This window comes from Pogoniulus pusillus, chromosome 23 (genome assembly GCF_015220805.1).
Source record: "Pogoniulus pusillus isolate bPogPus1 chromosome 23, bPogPus1.pri, whole genome shotgun sequence".
Taxonomy (NCBI): Eukaryota; Metazoa; Chordata; class Aves; order Piciformes; family Lybiidae; genus Pogoniulus; species Pogoniulus pusillus.
The window spans coordinates 1,484,653-1,505,303 of NC_087286.1; the positions used below are offsets into that span (position 1 = coordinate 1,484,653).

The following is a 20,651-nucleotide window of genomic DNA, read 5'->3' on the forward strand; positions in this document are numbered from 1 at the left end:
GTTGTTTGTTGGTTGGGTTTTGTTGGTTGTTTGGTTGTTTCTTGGTTGGATTTTGTTTGTTGTTTGGGTTTTGTTTGTTGTTTGGGGTTTGTTTTGTGGGTATTTGTTTGGGGTTTTTTTTATTGTTGGTTGGGTTCTTCTTCTTTATCTTCTTGGTTTGGGTTTTTTTTTGGTCAACAAATCATTCATGAGCATACACAAAGAACTGAGTTATTGCTAATAGCAGAGATTTTGCCCTGTTATTTTTTAATGTCCATGCTGGAGGGTGAGTGATATGTGGTGGATTCATGCATTCGGTTTTCCCTCCACAGTTACCACACAGCCTGAAGCACCACCAACAGTCTCTCCCTCTGGCTTTGCCCATTATGGTGACAGCAGCTATTTGATCGTCTCAGATGAGATGCAGTGGGAAGAGGCCAGAAAACACTGCCAAGACAAACGTGCAGAACTTGCCAGTATTCAAGATGCCCACACCCACTCATTCCTGTGGATCCAGATGCTGAAATATGGAAAACCAGTGTGGATTGGGCTCAACAGCAATCTGGCAAGTATTGGGTGGCTGGGAGGGGCAGGAGCTTGGTGAGCTCTCCTGCTCTTCATGGATCGTCTGGATATTCAGACTGCATCAGTGCTGAAACAGCTGTACGCTCGGTGGCTTTACTGTGAATATGCAGAGAGTTCTCCTGGTCCTGTTAGAGCTGCTCAAAGACTCTCATGGGATCATTTTGGTTGAAAAGGCCCTTTAAGATCATCCAGCACAATCATTCTCTACCTCTCCCAAGGCTGGAGCTAACCCTCAGTACAGCATCTCTGCCTCTCTGAAATACCCTCAGAGATAAGGAAATTCAACTACCTCCCTGAGCAGCCTGTGCTTGAGAACCCTTTGAGGGCAGAAGGTTCTTCTTATAGCCAACCTGAACCACTACCCATGAGTGCACCAAATGGAGTTGAGAGCTACAGAACAAGATAAGCAAGATGCAATAAGTGCACACAGAAAGCTCTAGAAATGGCAAAAGAAATATGGGTGCAGATGGAGAGTCCTAAAGCAAGATGAGGGTTGGACTAGGTGAAACTTAGAGGTCCCTTCCAACCCAAATCATTCCATGATTCTATGATTCTATGTGCAGCTCTCGTGAAGCAATATTTAACCATGATGAAAGTCTAACTGCCTACTATACAGAGGCCACAGAGACCTATTAGCAACAAAAGTCTTTATGAGTCATATTTGAAGACTGTTTTGCCTGTTTGTCATGATATTCAACAAGGCCAAGTGCAAGGTCCTGCACCTGGGTGAGCACAAGCCCAAGCACAACTCCAGGCTGGGTGAGAGCAGCCCTGAGGAACAGGACCTGGGGGTCTGGGGTGGTGGAAAGCTCAACAGGAGCCTGCAGTGTGGGTGCAGCCCAGACACAGCCCTGTGCTGGGCTGCAGCAAGAGCAGTGTGGGCAGCAGGGCAAGGGAGGGGATTCTGCCCCTTGGCTCTGCTCTCCTCACACCCCACCTGGAGCTCTGTGTGCAGCTCTGGAGCCCCCAGCACAAGCAGGACATGGAAGTGTTGGAGCCAGTGCAGAGGAGGCCACCAAGATGCTGAGAGGGCTGCAGCAGCTCTGCTCTGAGCACAGGCTGAGAGAGTTGGGGCTGTGCAGCCTGGAGAAGAGAAGGCTTCCAGGAGAGCTTGGAGTGGCCTTGCAGGATCTGAAGGGGGCTGCAGGAGGGCTGGGGAGGGACTATTGACAAGGTCTGGTGATGCCTGGATGAGGAGGAATGGGTTTGAAGTGGCAGAGGGGAGATTGAAAGTGGCTGTTAAGAAGAAGTTGTTTGCAGTGAGGGTGGTGAGACACAGGTTGCCCAGGGAGGTTGTGGAGCACAGAGCACAGAGCACAAAATGGGATCTTTGATTTGATTTGTGTTATGTGATTTGATCACATTCTGTGCTTCTGTGCTCCACAACCTCCCTGGAGGTGTTCATGTCAGGTTGGATGAGTGACCTGTTCTAGTGGGAGGTGTCTCTGCCTATGGCAGGGGGTTGGAACTGGATGAGCTGTGAGCTCCCTTCCAACCCAAACCATTCTATGATTCTATAACTAAGAACAGGAGGTGCAACTCTGCAGATCTGTTGCATACAGCACATGTTAGGAAGTTCTGGCACAGGTTGCCCAGGGAGGCTGTGGCTGCTCCCTCCCTGGGGGTGTCCAAGGCCAGTTTGGATGGGGCCTTGAGCAACCTGTTCTAGTGGGAGGTGTCCCTGCCTATGGCAGGGGTTTGGGACTGGATGATCCTTGAGGTCCCTTCCAACCTAAACCATTCTATGACTCAATGAAACAGCTCCCAGCTCTAATTTAAATAACAGAGAGTGGATAAGTTCTCTCTAATCATAGAACCACAGTGATACAGAACGTTAGGGGTCATAAGAAACCTTCAGAGACCATCCAGGCCAACTCCCTGCCAGGGCAGCATCACCCAGGGCAGGACACAGGAACACAGCCAGGTGGGCTTGGAAAGTCTGCAGAGAAGGAGACTCCACAGCCACCAAACAAGTTTCTCCTCATCTTGAGTTGGAACCCCCTGGGTTCCAGCTTGTACCCATTGTTCCTGTCACTGGGCACTACCAAGTGAGTCTGGCATCTTCATCATCAATATCACCTCAGGTATTGATAGACATTGATCAGATCCCTCTCAGCCTTCTTCTCTCCAGACTAACCAGCCCTAGGGCTCTCAGCCTTTCTTTGTAGGACAAATTCTCTTGGTGTGAGATTTGCTAATTGATCTGAAATGGACCCATCTGATTCCCTTGCCGTGCTGTAGAAGTTTGTGTTACTTGAGAACCCTCCCAAAGTCAATGCATTGCTGGGTGCTGTTCAGATGCAGTTCTGGAGTAGCTCAGAGCATGGCACAGAACAGTGCCTGGGGGTTAAGAACCCAGAGCAGCACAGGGCTAGTTTTTATTTTGTCTGAACAATTCAGACTCAGGCCACTGCACTCCTGTGTCAGAGCATTGCACACACCCTTCAGGCAGCACTTCTCTGCTTTCAGACTGGCAGCTATCACAAATGGACTGACAACTGGACAGCCAGGTACACCAAATGGGCAGCAGGGGAACCAAAGGAGAACAATGCTTGTGTCTACCTAGACATTGATGCTACTTGGAAAACAGCAGCCTGCACTGAGAGCTACTTTGCAGTTTGTGAGAAATCAGAGGGTGAGTAAATGGATGTCCAGATGGTGAGAAGCCACAGGTGCTGCTCCCCAGGGCTCAGGACAGAATCACAGAACCATGCAGCTGGCAAAGCCCCTCAGGATCACCAAGTCCAACCTAGAACCCTACTCTACAAGATTCACCTTACACCGTATCCATTAGCAGCACATCAAATCACCCTTAAACACAGCCAGGCTGGGTGACTCCACCACCTCCCTGGGCAGCTCATTCCAGGCCCTGACCACTGTCTCCTTGAAAAACTTTTTCCTAATGTCCAATCTAAACCTCCCCAGCTTCACCTGGAGGCATTTCTCTCTAAAGTCTTTATGGATGATCTGGATGAGAGGATCAAGGCACCCCCAGTAAGTTTGTATCACACAGTATCACAGTATCACAGTATCATCAGGGTTGGAAGAGACCTCACAGCTCATCAAGTCCAACCCTTTACCACAGAGCTCAAGGCCAGACCATGGCACCAAGTGCCACGTCCAGTCCTGCCTTGAACAGCTCCAGGGACGGCGACTCCACCACCTCCCCGGGCAGCCCATTCCAGTACCCAATGACTCTCTCAGGGAAGAACTTTCTCCTCACCTCCAGCCTAAATTTCCCCTGGCATAGCTTGAGGCTGTGTCCTCTTGTTCTGGTGCTGGCCACCTGAGAGAAGAGAGCAACCTCCTCCTGGCCACAACCACCCCTCAGGTAGTTGTAGACAGCAATAAGGTCACCCCTGAGCCTCCTCTTCTCCAGGCTAGATGATACCAAGCTAGAAGGGTGTGGTGGTCTGCTGCAATGGGATAAGCAGGACCAAGGAAGTGATTTTCCTTCTTTACTGGATGCTGGTGAGACCACAGCTTGAGCATTGGGCTCAGTTTTGGAGCCTTCACTCTAAGAAGGACATTGAGGTTCTGGAGCAGGTCCAGAGAAGGGCAACAAAGCTGGTGAGGGGTCTGAAGACCAGGACTGGAGAGGAGCAGCTTGGAAAACTGGATGTGTTTAGTTTGGAGAAGAGATTAAGGGGAGACCTTCTGGCTCTCTACAACTCCCTGAAATGCTGTTGGAACCATGGGGGGGGAGTTGGTCTCCTTTCCCTAGCAAGGAGTCATAGGATGATAGGATGGGAGGAAATGACCCAGGGGAGGTTTAGGTTGATCATGAAGAAACTTCTTCCCTGAAAGGGTTCTCAAAGCCTGGAATAGGCTTTTCAGGGAGGTGGTTGAATCTCTTCCCTGAAGGTGTTTCAAAGAAGCAGAGATATGATGCTGAGGGACATGGCTCAGCACCAGCTGAAACTGCTTGGACTGGGTGATCTGAAAGGTCTGTGCCAAGCAAACTCAGTGATTTTATGTTTCTAATAACTTTAAAGGCATGTTCTTAACTCCACTGGTCTGCCTAATGCCAGTCTTTGCTGTGGCTGGGGACAAAGCTCTCAGCAGAGAATGCTCTGGGACACCATCTACCTCCGGGCAGAGTCTGGAGATCTGCTGCTGGCTGATACTCCCTCCCAGGCTGCCAGCAATGCCAATGCCATACCTTGTGTCAGGGGCCAGAGAACAGAGATTAGCAGTATCTCTATCCAGAGGAGCAGGGTCTGCTCTCACAGATTTCTGTGCTGTGGAATTAAGGTGCAAATGAGACCAGAGAGCACCACAAAGCTATTTATTAATGTACAGGGTTAACCCTCCTGGGAGGAGTGATCTTGAACCTGACCCCAGGTGGTCTTGACCCTCTCCAGGGGTGGGTCTGAACACTCCCAGGTGATGGTCAGCCCACTCCCCCTCCTGTCTAAAGATCCATACAAGCAGGGAGACTTCTTCTTCCTGCTCTCTCTCTGCCTCCCTGCCAGCATCACCATTCCTGTTTCCTGCTGCTCTTTGTCTTACCATGTGGCCATCATCACCACGAGGCAGACAAACCTCACTGCCATCAAACCTGGTTGCATATTTACATCTTTTGTGTCTTGTTTTCCCTTCCCTCTATCTTTGTAACTTCCCTACCTCATCTACCCTCTGTTTATTGTCAAACTTTTCTTTTCACTTCCAAATCGCAGTGAGATTATTTGCTTGGGTCTGTTTTACCTTTCCTCTCTCACTATCTTTTGGGAAAGAAGGGAGAAGAGTGAAGGGCATCCTACAAATTGTCATTGGTTCTATCGACTACATTTGAGTCTCTGGGACATTCAAATTAGAACCCAGGCAATTAAAGGATAAACTTGGGCAAAACAGAGGGAGAGGGAAGCAGGGCAGGGGTGGGGGGAAGGGAGAGATAAAGAGAACAATGAAGAAGAAGCAGAGAAGGAAAAGAGCTGGGATCATATTACCCTCAGTTGCAGATGGGAGGGAGAGAGAGAAGGGAGTGTGGCCCAGGGATGATCTCCTGTGGAGTTCATCAGGGGTTCTTCTGGTGGCAGTGCAGCTCTGGTAGTCTGGTGGAGGTGCACACTTTGGGCAGGCATTGCTCCTGTCTTTTGTACAGTTTTTTAGGGCAATGTCCGGGTGCAGCTCCCCAGGGAATCTTTCTGTGTATTCTTGTGCATTTGAAGGGGTCCAGCGCCGCCCTGAGGAGTGCCTCTGCTCCCTCCCTGGCTGTACCTGTCCATACCCCGAGTACACAGAAGCCTTTTCTCTTTGGGGTAGCTGACACAAGATGTACACATCCTGGGCATTCAGGCTGAGGTCCAGGAATTTCCAAGGCATTGTCTGTTGATTTGCATCCCTGAGCTTTCGGCCAAGCACCGAGTCTGAGTCCCTGAGGTTAACAAAGGCAACCTTTATCTTTGTTGATGAACAAGAGAGAGGGTACAGATTCTCACACCTTGTCATTTCTTTAGCTTCTCCTACTGACCCTGCTCAGCTGCCTGGAGACTGCCCTGAAGCAGATGAACTGCAAGCTTGGATCCCTCACGGTGGCCACTGCTACTACCTGGAAGCATCAGCTGGGACGAGCTGGGCACTGGCCTCCCTTGAGTGCACTCGCTTGGGTGAGAGCCTTCACTATCAGCTGATCAGATTTCTGCACCAGTTGGTACAAAACTCATAGGGTCACAGGATCCCAGGACGTTAGGAGTCAGGAGGGACCTCTGGAGAGCTTCCAGTCCAGCCCCCTGCCAGGACAGGACCAGAGAATCCAGCACAGGTCACACAGGAACACATCCAGACAGGGCTGGGAAGGCTCCAGAGGAGACTGCACAACCTCTCTGGGTAGCCTGTGCCAGGGCTCTGGCACCCTCACAGTCAAGAAGTTCTTCCTCATGTTGAGCTGCAGCTTCCTGTGCTGCACTTCCCATCCCTTGGCCCTTGTCCTGTGGCAGGGCACAAGTGAGCAGAGGCTGTGCCTGTGCCTTCCTTGCTGACCCCCAGCCCTCAGCTCTGGACAGACATTGCTGAGATCCCCTCTCAGCCTTCTCCTCTGCAGCCTAAGCAGCCCCAGGGCTCAGCCTCTCCTCCTCAGGCAGTGCTGCAGTCCCTTCAGCATACTCGCAGCCCTCTGCTGGACTCTCTCCAGCAGATCCCTGCCGGACTCTCTCCAGCAGATCCCTGCCCCTCCTGAACTGGATGTACAGAAATGAAAAAAACCAAAAGGATTGTTTTTCTTTTTCATTTAAGACAACAGCATTAGAAATCTTTGATTTACCTGCCAAGCTATTCTACATCTAGCACAGCAAAAATCAACTGATACAGGTAGCTCTGTGCAGCACTCTGCCTTCTCAGACATCTTCCAGCTTCTGGGGCACCATGGTGGGTGCTGTGGTTGAGTCCATGACAACTGAGCACCTCCAGGTCTCTGTCCTCCACAAGGAGCAATAGGGAAGCCAGCAGGCTGGTGTGCATGATCCTTGGAAAAGTTACTGAAGAGGCTTGCAAGAGGTCATTCCAGCAGCTGCTCACCTAGATACAGTGCTTGGTTTGCTAACCTGCCATTTTCCAACCCATTTTCAGCCCCAGCAGAAGGACACGGAGCTGGTGCAGTGAGTCTAGAGGAGGCCAGAGTCATGATCCAAGGGCTGGAGCACCTCTACTGTGAGGACAGGCTGAAGGATCCTACAGGAAGGCTGCAGAGGGACTTCTCCTGAGGGTGTCTAGAGACAGGCCAAGGGGGAATGGTTTGAAGATGAGGGAGAGCAAGATTAGGCTGGAGTTTAAGTTCTCCAGACTCTGGAAGGGGTTGCCCAGGAAGGTTGTGGCTGCCCCCTCCCTGGACGTGTTTAAGCCCAGGTTGGATGAGGCCCTGTGTTATGGAGGGGTTTGAGTCTGAGTCTGGGGTGAGGTATGAGGCTGATTTAAAGGTTATTGAACAATTTATTCATATATACAAAGAGAGTTTCCCCAAACGTATATACAATTAACCCACATGAATTCTTTGATAGGGTTGGTAAAACTATTTCCCAGAATGTCTGTTTGCAGCCGAATGAAGCAACCTGGTGGAGGTTTGAGAACTGCTCTGGTCAGGGAGTCCTGCAGCATGAAGTGCTGCTGGTAAAGCCAATGAAGTTCCTTAGCGACTGGAATCCAGAGAGCTCAGATGCTCACCAGTTGGAAGGCTCAGCACCTGTGTTCCCCAATGTGTGCAGTGAGCGCCACGTGGCTGCTTTCACGCGGGGCTGACAGCTCAGTCCGGGTTGGGGCAGGCTGTCGGAGAAGGTGCCACGGGCACGAGTGGGCTGGCAGGGCAGGCTGGCGCGGCGGCCGGCCGGGAGCGCCTCGGTCCATCACTGTGTTGGTTTGGCTGTTATCCACCCCCCCACACTTTAGAAGGTACCCCAGCTAACTCAGCTGGGCTCTGGGAATAGAAATGAAGCTATTTATTTACAGCAGCACAATACACAAGCAGCTATTTACAGTCTATACAGTTATAGACAGAAATAGACAAGGTAAAGGGTAACACAGAAACACAGCAGCCCTCCCAGAACCCCAGGAGGGGCTCCCAACCACCCCTGCACCTTCCCCCTGCCCCTCTCAACCTTACCCCAGTCCTAGGAAAGAAGAGGGGTTCAGCCAAGAGGTTAAGGAGCAAGGTTAGTGGCAGTGAGGTTAGGAAGATGTAGCTCAGTCTGAAGCCAGAAGCAGAGAGAGAAGATGGCAAAAGTGTTATCTAATGTTTACATTCTCCTTCAGCGAGACTCTGAGGGAAGCAGACATCACCAATGTTTTCCTTTCTCAGCCAATTGTCTACTTTCTCTCACCAAAACATTCTAGCCTGCTCCAAACTAGCACAGTCACCCGCCAGGTGGGTGCAGAGTGCCCTGGAGCGAAGCAGCAGGGAGCAGAGGCAGCGGCCCCAGGCAGCAGGCAGGGAGAGGCGAGCGCAGAGAGCGGCAGCAGCCCCTTGCTCGCCTGGGCTGCCCTATTTATCGGGTGTGGGCCAGGACTGGTGGTCCTCTGGCCACGACATCATCCAACAGGCTGCTGGCAGCCGGCCAAAGCACACCAAAGTAGGAAGGGTGCACAGGTCTGTTCCCCAGCCATGGGGATGGCTTGGGCCCTGCACACAGTGCGCCGTACACCAGGCGCCTGGGCTCACACAACCACTCACACAACCTGGGCCTGGGCAGGCCAGGCTGTGTGGCACCAGGCCTGGTGTGCCCCTATTGTCCGTTGAATGTGTTTACCTCTGGTTTGGGCGGAGAAACATGTCCAGGCAAGGCATGAATAAGCCTATTTTCGGGCCCTCCACTACACCCTGAGCAATCCCAGGATTCTGTGACTCTGCTTCTATGGTTCCAATCAGAGTCAAAGAGTCATAGAGTCCAATCTAGGACTCTGTGACTCCATGACTCTGTCAGTCTGTGATTCTATGACTCTGTTACTCTATCACTCTACAGCTCTGTGACATCATGGTTCTATGTTTCTGTAATTCTGACTCCACCACTCTATGCCTCTGTGACTCTGTGATTGTCTTGTTCCAATGTCTTTCAGGTGCTACCTTGGCATCAATAGAGAACGTGGAAGAATCTGACTTTCTGATCCATGCCACACAACCACTTGCAAACAAAGTAGGAGGCTTCTGGATAGGTCTTTACCGCAACGTGGATGGTAATAGCTCACAGTTTTCACTGACAAATGCTTTGCCAATAGGAGAAAACTAAAGACAGTTCTATTTCTGTGGCACAAACAATGTGCTCTTCTGCTGGGAAATCAGTTACTGCTACACTTTATGAGCTAAGGAGTCAGACTATCCCTGAGATACGTTTTAATTTCACTTTGTGCTCTGTATGTTACCCTTTAGGCCAGTGGCTGTGGCTAGATAATGCTCCCCTGGCTTTTGTCAACTGGAAAGAGAAAAAGGCCAGCGGGCTGCAGCGCTGTGTTGAGCTGAGTGCACCAGCTGGGCACTGGGATGACATTGATTGCTCTTCTGAGAAAGGCTTTATCTGCAAAAAACCCAACGGTAAGGCCTTAGTGACAGCAGATCAGTTAGTGATGAACTGTGACAATCCTTCACTATGTCTGGAAGTAACTCCTGGCACTTTGGCATGTCCCTCTTCTGTCAACATTTGTCACCAGTGTGAATGTTTGTCACCAGGAATCACAGCATTGTGGAATGGTTTGGGTTGGAAGGGACCTTAAAGATCATCCAGTTCCATGCCCCCAGCCACCTTCCACTAGCCTAGGATGCTCAAGGCTCCATCCAACCTGGCTTTCAACATTGCCAGCCTTAGAGCCTCTACAACCTCCCTGGACAACCTGCTCCAGTGCTTCACAACCCTCATGGGGAAGAATTTCCTTCTAATGTTCAAACTAAATCCAGCTTCTTCCAGTTTGAAGCCATTCCCCCTTGTCCTGTCACTCCACATCATTATCAAACGTCCCTCTCCAGCTGTCCTGTATTGGAAGGTTCTAGAAGGCTGCCCAGAGTCTTCTTGTCTCCAGGCCGAACAGCCCCAACTCTTTCAGCCTGTCTTCATAGCAGAGCTGCTTCAGCCCTTTGACCATCTTCACAGCCTCCTCTGGACCTGTTCTCACAGTTCCATGTCCTTCTTGTTCCTCCAGAACTGGACACCAGACTGGGAGGGGGGTCTCACCAGCTCACAGCAGAGGAGCAGACCCCTCTCCCTTGAGCTGCTGCCCACAGCTGGGGACACAGCCCAGGAGAGTGTTGGTTTCTGAGCTGGCAGCACACTTTGCTGGCTCATGTTGAGCTTCTCCTCACCCAGCACCCCCAAGATCTTTTCCTCAGCACTGCTCTCCAACCAGTCTCTGTCCAGCCTGCATTTGTGTTTGGGATTTCCACAACCCAGGTTCAGGACCTTTCACTTGACTTTGTTGAACATCCTGACATTGTAACGAGCCCACCGCTCCAGCCTGGGCAAGTGCCTCTGGAGGCTGCCCTGCCCTCCAGCTTCTCAGCCACACCACACAGCTTGCTGTCATCAGCAAAAGAGCTGAGGGTGCTCCAGTCCCACTGCCCATGTTGCTGATAGAGGCAGCACTGGTCCCAACAACAACAACAAAACCCCCAGTTCTCTCCCATGGACTGTCAACATCACAGTATCACAGTATCACAGTATCATCTGGGTTGGAAGAGACCTCACAGATCCAACCCTTTAGCACAGAGCTCAAGGCCAGACCATGGCACCAAGTGCCACGTCCAGTCCTGCCTTGAACAGCTCCAGGGACGGCGACTCCACCACCTCCCCGGGCAGCCCATTCCAGTGCCCAATGACTCTCTCAGGGAAGAACTTTCTCCTCACCTCCACCCTAAATCTCCCCTGGCACAGCCTGAGGCTGTGTCCTCTTGTTCTGGTGCTGGCCACCTGAGAGAAGAGAGCAACCTCCTCCTGGCCACAACCACCCCTCAGGTAGTTGCAGACAGCAATGAGGTCTCCCCTGAGCCTCCTCTTCTCCAGGCTAACCAATCCCAGCTCCCTCAGCCTCTCCTCGTAGGGCTGTGCTCAAGGCCTCTCCCCAGCCTCGTTGCCCTTCTCTGGACATGCTCAAGCATCTCAATGTCCCTCCTAAACTGGGGGGCCCAGAACTGAACACAGCACTCAAGGTGAGGTCTAACCAGTGCAGAGTACAGGGGCAGAATGACCTCCCTGCTCCTGCTGGCCACACCATTCCTGATGCAGGCCAGGATGCCACTGGCTCTCTTGGCCACCTGGGCACACTGCTGGCTCATGTTCAGGTGGGGATCAATCAGCACCCCCAGATCCCTCTCTGTCTGGCTGCTCTCAGCCACTCCGACCCCAGCCTGTATCTCTGCATGGGGTTGCTGTGGCCAAAGTGCAGCACCCTGCACTTGGAGCTATTGAACCCCATCCCATTGGCCTCTGCCCATCTGTCCAGGCGGTCAAGGTCCCGCTGCAGAGCCCTTCTGCCTTCCAACTCAGTCACATCTGCCCCCAGCACAAACCCATGTCAAGACATCAGTTCATCCCTGCTCCAGGCCTCCAGCACCCTCACACCAAACAAGTTTCTCCTTGGAACCTCCTGGGTTCCAGCTTGTACCTGTTGTTCCTTGTCCTATCCTTGGGCACCACGAAACAGGGCCTGGCACCTTCATCCTGACACCCACCCCTCAGATATTGATAGATACAGATCAGGTCCTCTCCTCTCAGCCTTCTCCCCAGGGCTCTCAGTCTTTCTTCACAGGGGAGATGCTCAAGCTCCCCTGTCATCCTCATAGCCTCTGATAGATTCTTTCCTGTCTCTCTTGAACTGGGAAGCCCCAAACTGTACACAGTTGTCTGGATCCAGGATAGTTTTTTCTGCTTTATAAGATCATCCTTTTCATTGTGTTTCTTTTCTAAGTGCTTTTGTGAATCTCTTCAGCAGGAAAAAAAAAGAAGCCACTTTTATAAAGGTGATTTCTTTACCCCTTTCTTACACACAGGCAAAGGGGAAGATTGCAGCCTTGATTCAGGGGGATTTTCTAGGGAAAGATATGGAAGAATCTTAAATTCCCTTGTAACAGCAGAATCCTGCTGGGGATGCAGAGCTTCCTAACATGTGCTGCATGCAATGGATCTGCAGAGTTGCACCTCCTGTTCTTAGTTATAGAGTTATAGAATGGTTTAGGTTGGAAGGGAGCTCACAGCTCATCAAGTCATCAAGAGACACCTCCCACTAGAACAGGTCACTCATCCAACCTGACATGAACACCTCCAGGGAGGTTGTGGAGCACAGAAGCACAGAATGTGATCAAATCACATAACACTAATCAAATCAAAGATCCCATTCTGTGCTCTGTGCTCCACAACCTCCCTGGGCAACCTGTGCCAGTCTCTCACCACCCTCACTGCAAACAACTTCTTCCTAACAGCCACTTTCAATCTCCCCTCTGCCACTTCAAACCCATTCCTCCCCCTCCTGGCATGACAAGACCTTGTCAATAGTCCTTCCCCAGCCCTCCTGCAGTCCCCTTCAGATCCTGCAAGGCCACTCCAAGCTCTTCTGGAAGCCTTCTCCTCTCCAGGCTGCAGAGCCCCATCTCTCTCAGCCTGTCCTCATAGCAGAGCTGCTGCAGCCCTCTCAGCATCTTGGTGGCCTCCTCTGCACTGGCTCCAACACTTCCATGTCCTGCTTGTGCTGGGGGCTCCAGAGCTGCACACAGAGCTCCAGGTGGGGTGTGAGGAGAGCAGAGCCAAGGGGCAGAATCCCCTCCCTTGCCCTGCTGCCCACACTGCTCTTGCTGCAGCCCAGCACAGGGTTGTGTCTGGGCTGCACTCACCCTGCAGGCTCCTGCTGAGCTTTTCACCAGCCCAGACCCCCAGGTCCTGTTCCTCCAGCCTGGAGTTGTGCTTGGGCTTGCACCCACCCAGGTACAGGACCTTACACTTGGCCTTGTTGAATGTCATGAGGTTGGCCTGGGCACAGCTCTGCAGCCTGCCCAGGTGCCTCTGGATGGATCCCTGCCCTCTAGCAAGTCGACTGTGCCACACAGCTTGGTGCCATCTGCAGACTTGCTGAGGAAACAAACCCAAATAATGAATATCTCAGGAAAACAAATGCAGAAAGGCACTCTGGGGTGAACCTAAGCCCAGGGATTTAGTGGTCACAGATGTAAAACACAAGAACAAATGTTAAATGAGTGAATGTTTTCCCTCGGATCTTCACTGCAGCTGACCCAAGTGGGAGCCTTCTCCAGCCAAAAGGTGAAAGCTTCTGCAAGAAAATCAGTAGTAGTCCAGAGATGGAGAACTTCAAAAGAGTTTTCTAAACCATCTCCTTTTAGAGAACAAGTGCTGCTGGCAGCTACTGGGGTGCATGGCTATAAATCACTCAGGGGGAGCCCTTGGTGTCTTTTACAAACACTCTCATCTTCAGTTCCAGGCACTTCAACACAAGAGAGATGTGGAGGTGCTGGAGCCAGTGCAGAGCAGGGCAAGGAAGCTGGGAAGGGCCTGGAGAGTTAATCTTGTGAGGAGAGACTGCAGGAGCTGGGGACGGTTAGAATCACTGAATTAACCACGATGCAAAAGCCCTCTAGGGGCATCACATCCAACCTATCAAAATAAATCTTGTGAGGAGTGAGTGCCTGAGGGAGCTGAGGATGGTCAGTGTGCAAGAGAGGAGGCTGAGGGCAGACCTCATTGCTGTCTGCAGCTACCTGAAAGGAGGTTGTGGAGAGGTTGGTGCTGGTCTTTGCTCACAGGTAATTAGTGACAGAACAAGGGGGCATGGCCTAAAGCTGCAGGAGGGCAGGGTTAGACTGGGCAGTAGGGAAGATTTGTCCATGGAAAGAGCGTTCAGGCACTGTTATGAGCTGCCCAGGGAGGTGCTGGAGTCACCCACCCTGGGTGTGTTTAAACATTGCTTGGATGTGGCGCTTGGGGCAGAGATATGAGTTGGACTTGGTTATCCTGAGGGGCTTTTCCAACCAGAATGGTTCTGTGATTCTGTTTTTGTGTGACTGTGCTGCTGCAGAGCTAACCCTGAGCTGACCAGCTCAGCAGTGACCCAGCTGGAGACAGGAGGCACAGAGAGCTTTCACCAGGCTGTGCATGCAAAATCCTTCCACAGATATTATTCTAAATTGTGTAGCACACAAATATTGTGAACCTGATTTCCAAATGGTTAGCTCTCAAATCACAGAACCAGAGTAGCTTTGCTTGGAAGAGCCCTCCAGGCTCACCCAGCCCAAACCCACACCCAGCACTGCAGCCTCAGCACTAAGCCATGGCCCCAAGCACAGCTCCACAGGCTGCTGCAACACCTCCAGGCTGCAGCACTGCAGCACTGCCCTGGGCAGACACTGCCAATGCTTGAGAAGCCTTCCAGGGCAGAAAGATTCCCTAAGGTGCAGCCTGAGCCTCCCCTGCCTGGGCAGCTTGGAACCATCTCCTCTGCTCCTGGCCCTTGGCAGCAAGCAGCAGAGGCTGCCCCCTGCTCACTGCCCCCTCCCTGCAGGCAGCTGCAGAGAGCAATGAGCTCTGCCCTCAGGCTGCTCTGCTCCAGCCTGCACCCCCCCAGCTCCCTCAGCCCCTGCTCAGCCCCAGCTGCTCCAGGCCCTTCTCCAGCCTGGCTGCCCTGCTCTGGACACGCTGCAGCCCCTCAGTGTCCTTCCTGCAGCCAGGGGCCCAGAGCTGAGCACAGCACTCGAGCTGTGGCCTGCCCAGTGCTGAGCACAGGGGCATGATCCCCTCCTGGCCCTGCTGCCCACCCTGCTTCTAGCCCAAGCCAGAACTGAACACAGCACTCAAGCTGTCTCTATGCCTAAGCAGGGACTTCCATTAAAATTCTCACAACTTTGTATTTTGCTGCAATCCAGATCCACTGAAGCCACAGAACCCCAGAATAGTTGTGGTTGGAAGTGACCTCTGGAGATCACTGTGTCCAACCCCTCTGCTAACCCAGTGTCAACTAAATCAGGTTGCACTGGAATGTGCCCAGGTGGGTTTGGAAAGTCTCCAGAGCAGGAGACTCCACAACCTCTCTGTGAAGCCTGTTCCAGGGCTCCAGCACCCTCAAAGAAGTTTCCCCTTATGTTTAAGTAAAACCAAGTTAGCCTCAGCAACAGAGCCCTGGCTGCTCTGCAGCAGGCACTTGGGGCAACAGAGAACACCTCCTCCTCCTCCTCCTTTGTACAGCTGCATGAGGGACTGAAAGCTCACCAAGCTTCTTACAGCTCTGTGCATTCGTTTCAGGAAAGGAGCAGCACGAAGAGACTCCACCAGCTGCTCATCCCTCTGTTTGGCCACTCCTTTTCCTGGCTCTTGTCACTCTTCTTGGAGCTGGCCTCTCAGTCTACATCTACCAGATTAAAAAACAACAACTCTCAACACATTCTGGCCACAGATCACCTCCCCTGTGAAGTGCTGGTGACTGAGGGGTTGCTGAAGATGGGTCCTGTGACCTATGCCAGCTCAGAGGAGGCTGTTTGCTGGAATTAAAGGATGCATCTGTTAGAGTTCTCCAGTGTGGATTGCTGTAACCTTAACCTTCTACACATCTGCTGAATTATCACAGAATCACAGAATTAAGCAGGTTGTAAAAGACTTCTAAGATCATCAAATCCAACCTATCACCCAACTCTTCTAAGTAACTAACCCATGGCACTCATGTGCCTCACCCAGCCTCATCTTAAACACCTCCAGAAATGGGGACTCCACCATCTCTCTGGGCAGTCCATTCCAATGCCAATCTCTCTTGATGGAAACAACTTCTTAACATCCAGCCTGAACCTGCCCTGGCACAGCTTGAGGCTGTGTCTCCTTCTTCTATTGCTGGGTGCCTGGCAGCAGAGCCCAACCCCACCTGGCTACAGCCTCCCTGCAGGGAGCTGCAGACAGCAATGAGCTCTGCTCTGAGCCTCCTCTGCTGCAGGCTGCACACCCCCAGCTCCCTCAGCCTCTCCTCACAGGGCTCTGCTCCAGGCCCCTCACCAGCCTTGCTGCCCTTCTCTCAACGCCTTCCAGCACCCCAACATCTTTCTTTAATTGAGGAGCCCAGAACTGGACACAGCACTCACAGTGTGGGCTGAGCAGTGCTGAGTACAGGAGCAGAAGAACCTCCCTTGTCCTGCTGGCCACACTGCTCCTGAGCCGGACCAGGATGCTGTTGGCAACCCTGGCCACCTGGGCACACTGCTGGCTCATGTTCAGCTCCTCTCTACCAGCACGCCCAGCTCCCTCTCTGCTTGGCTGCTCTCCAGCCACTCTGTCCCCAGCCTGTAGAGCTGGCTCTGAACCTTGCCTTCAAATCCAGACTCACCTAGGAGAAGACTCATAATAAATGAGACCATATTAAATGTGCTAGTTTGAGCCCAGCTAGAATATTTTAGTGGAAGGAATTAGATTATAGGCTGTGAAAATGAAACAATGGTGATGTCTACTTCACTTATAGGCTTGCTGAGATGTATGAAAACAAGAACACAAACATAGATAACAGAGTTGCTCTCTGGCTCTGGCTGCCTTCCTTCTCCCTCTAACCTGCTCTCTGTGTAACTAGTCCATCTGCTTCCTACCCCCCCCGGCCAATTCTCCAAACTCAGCTTGAATGTAAGGCAAAGTCTGGGATAAGGTAGAGGGGTGGAAAGGAGGTGGAAGAGTGGTTGAGAGCTCCTCCTGGGGACTCTGGTTTCTGGAAGGGGTGCTGTGTTTCTGTATTACTTTTATAAACTTCTATATTTCTGTATACAGCTGCAGCTATTGTAAATATCTGCTTGTGTGTTGTACACTGTGATGAGCTGTGTGTATAAAGCTTCCTTCTAATTTCCAGCTTGGCTGAGTCTAGTCTGGGTGATTTTCTCAAGAGCGGGGAGGCTGATAACACCCAAACCATCACATCTTTCACAGTATCACAGTCTCACAGTATCACAGTACCATAGTGTCACAGTATCATCAGGGTTGGAAGAGACCTCACAGACCATCAAGTCCAACCCTTTACCACAGAGCTCAAGGCCAGACCATGGCACCAAGTGCCACATCCAGTCCTGCCTTGAACAGCTCCAGGGACGGCGACTCCACCACCTCCCCGGGCAGCCCATTCCAGTGTCCAATGACTCTCTCAGGGAAGAACTTTCTCCTCACCTCCAGCCTAAATTTCCCCTGGTGCAGCCTGAGGCTGTGTCCTCTTGTTCTGGTGCTGGCCACCTGAGAGAAGAGAGCAACCTCCTCCTGGCCACAACCTCCCCTCAGGTAGTTGCAGACAGCAATAAGGTCACCCCTGAGCCTCCTCTTCTCCAGGCTAACCAATCCCAGCTCCCTCAGCCTCTCCTCGTAGGGCTGTGCTCAAGGCCTCTCCCCAGCCTCGTCACCCTTCTCTGGACACGCTCAAGCATCTCAATGTCCCTCCTAAACTGGGGGGCCCAGAACTGAACACAGCACTCAAGGTGTGGTCTAACCAGTGCAGAGTACAGGGGCAGAATGACCTCCCTGCTCCTGCTGGCCACACCATTCCTGATGCAGGCCAGGATGCCACTGGCTCTCTTGGCCACCTGGGCACACTGCTGGCTCATGTTCAGGTGGGTATCAATCAGCACCCCCAGATCCCTCTCTGTCTGGCTGCTCTCCAGCCACTCCGACCCCAGCCTGTATCTCTGCATGGGGTTGCTGTGGCCAAAGTGCAGCACCCTGCACTTGGAGCTATTGAAGCCATCCCATTGGACTCTGCCTTTATTTTGGTGCTTCCACGTGGGGCTAACTAGATTGGATTGATTGCTAATTAAGTCTGGAAATGAAGAATGAAGTTATTGTACATGTTATTGTTTATTTTGTACCTGATAAGAGAGCTTATACCACTTTCTGACAGCGAAAATTGGTTCATTGATTTTTTTGTATGATAAATAAAAAGCTTACAGGGATGTTTTTGGACTTTGGAGACTGCTGTCTCAGTTAGATTGGTTTCAGTATTACTGAAATTACTGCTGGATCTACTTTTAATAAGTCAGGAAATATTACCACTCTTCTTTCTGCTCCAACATCTTTAATTCAAGTAATTTTGCCTAGAGCAGACCTGCCCAACCCCTGTACTGAGATTTACACATGTAATGCAGTGGTATGTTTATCAGGTGTGATCTTAGCCCTAGTAATTCTGGTTTTGGCATTAATGCTGGCATTATGCATGAGAAATTTGAATGTGGCCCCTTTAACAAAACTGAAGAAGAGACCAGCATCCATGCAAGCAGAATTCCCAGAGCTGAAAATGAGCTCAACTCACGAAGCAAAGGGAGGAGGATCCAGGAGAGGGTCCATCTGCTGGTGTGAAGGCTGTACCCCTGTGGGTAAAAGGCTAGAGCTAAGGAAAATACACTCAGGAGATGGAGGATAGTGATGATGAGGAGAAAGCCTCATTGCCCAGGAAGGAGGTCAGGCATATTAGGCCAGATCACACCTGGAAAGAGCGAGAACTGTTGCTGAGTTGGCTGAACAGATGCTGGGATGGAGGCATGGACACCATAGAAATAAACCCTGGGACAGTGAGGCAGTTACAGTATCACAGTATCACCAAGGTTGGAAGAGACCTCATAGATCATCAAGTCCAACCCTTTACCACAGAGCTCAAGGCTAGACCATGGCACCAAGTTGGGAGTTTTCTGGAGAGACAATGGCACAGGTAAGCACTCAGGACATCTCGGTGGCAATTCTAACCTCTGGTCACGTGCAGTGACAGCTGTGGTACTGCAGTACCCCAGCAGGGATGATTTACCCTGGAGACCTTCACACTGGAATACAGGTGAGCAGGGGGTTCAGTGCTTGCAGAGATGGCCATCAGAGAGCTAATCTATGGAGATTATGTGACAGAGGACCCTGAGGAGGTACCTGTGAGCTGTGCTCTCCTAAAGAAACTTACTCAGCTCACCCCCTCTAATTATGCCCATACAGTGGCAAGTAAAATGGTGGAGAAAGATGATGGAACAACTCCTCTGGCTGTGGGTGAGTTTGCTGATCAGATGAGGTAGATGGAGAACAGGCTCACGTTTAATGGCATGGTGTCAGCCATAAATACTATGGCTGAAGAGATAAAAGATGGCATGAAACAACTCAAGGAGGAATTTAAAACCTCCATATCCCAGTTGGTGAAGGACAATGACCTTTCTTCTTCACCATCAGAGCAGGTACATGTCTTGGCCACCAGAGATAGATGTCCTCCCAGAAGACCAATTCAAACAAACTCACTCAGAAATAGACAAAAACAGTCATGTGGCTCTCTTTGGGTAATCTTACATGAGCAATTTGGTGAACACATGGATAAGTGGGATGGGAAACCTACCTCATTCTCCTGAAAAGAGTGAGAGAGCTGCAAAGTGAGAAAACTAAAAGAGTAGTTGCCTCAGTTTCCCCACATGACTCAGTTCTGGCAATGATTCAGCTAATACCATTAAATACTGTGCCAACTGCCCTTGCAACGATCAACATTAGTGGGGCCCTGCCTCTTACTGGGCAGGGGCCAGGGACCAGGAAGATAATAGGATATACTGGAATGTGTATGTTAGATGGCCTGGAACCTTGGAAATTCAGAGATACAGGGCTCTAGTGGACACAGGTGCTCAGTGTACATGGATGCCTTCAAACTGCAAAGGAATGGAGTCTGTTACTATTTCTGGAATCACAGGAGGCTCTCAAGAATTGACAAGGTTGGAGGCAGAGATGAGTTTGACTGGGAGTGATTGGCAAAGGCATCCAAGTGCACCTTGCATTTTGGGAATTGACTTTCTGAGAGAAGGGAACTTCAAGGATCCCAAGGGTTTTAAATGGATCTTTGGAACAGCAACTGTAGAAGCTGTTGGAGACAGACTGTAATTGTCTGCTAGGCCTGAGCTCTCAGATGAGTCTGCAATTGTTGGATAGCATAATATAGAGGATGTGAAGTTGCCAACTGCCACTCAAATGTACATCACAAGCACTATAGACCAAACCATGACTCTTTGGTGTCCATGTATGATCCATGATGTGTTGGAGACAGGTGGAGCTCCAGAGCACCTGCAGTTCATTGGTGACATTATTGTCTGGGGGAATACAGCACAGGAAGTTCTTGAGAAAGGCATCCAAATAATTGACATTCTGCTGAAGAAAGGTTTCGCCTTAAAGCGAGACAAGGTGAAAGGACCTGCTCGAGAGATACAGTTCCTGGGAGTTCACTGACAAGATGGTCACCACCATATTCCAATGGGTGGGATAAATGAAGTTTCTGCCATGGCAACACCCACAAATAAGGATATGTAATCTTTCATAGAACCAGTTGGATTTTGGAGGTTGCACATCCTCAAATACAGTCAAATCTAAAACCTTTGTATGATGTGACTCAAAAGAGGAACAACTTTACATGGAGACCTGAAAAACAAGGAGCCTTTGGTCAGATAAAGCAGGAAGCAGTTCATGCAATGGGTTTGGGATCTGTTTGAACTGGTCCAGACATTAAGAATGTTATGTACATGGCTGCAACTGATAATGGTCCAACCTGGTGCCTATGGCAAAGAGCCCCAGGAGAAATATGTGTCCGACCACTTGGTTGCTGGAGCAGAGGATAAAGAGGGTCAGAAGCAAACTATATGCCAACAGAGAAGGAGATCCTTGCTG

The 20,651-nt window shown here is 51.0% G+C and overlaps 1 protein-coding gene across 1 annotated transcript in view; it reads left to right on the forward strand.

The window, feature by feature from the left end:
* Window positions 1–15,539, forward strand: part of LOC135185551 (macrophage mannose receptor 1-like) — a 71,430-nt gene extending 55,891 nt beyond the window's left edge. The window contains exons 24-30 of the mRNA XM_064162331.1: window positions 312–544; window positions 3,034–3,199; window positions 6,024–6,173; window positions 9,109–9,225; window positions 9,419–9,580; window positions 13,254–13,286; window positions 15,279–15,539. Of these exons, the coding sequence (XP_064018401.1) occupies window positions 312–544; window positions 3,034–3,199; window positions 6,024–6,173; window positions 9,109–9,225; window positions 9,419–9,580; window positions 13,254–13,286; window positions 15,279–15,445 (1,028 nt within the window). The 3' untranslated portion in view covers window positions 15,446–15,539. The remainder of the gene's footprint in view (window positions 1–311; window positions 545–3,033; window positions 3,200–6,023; window positions 6,174–9,108; window positions 9,226–9,418; window positions 9,581–13,253; window positions 13,287–15,278) is intronic.
* The last annotated feature ends 5,112 nt before the right edge of the window (window positions 15,540–20,651 follow it).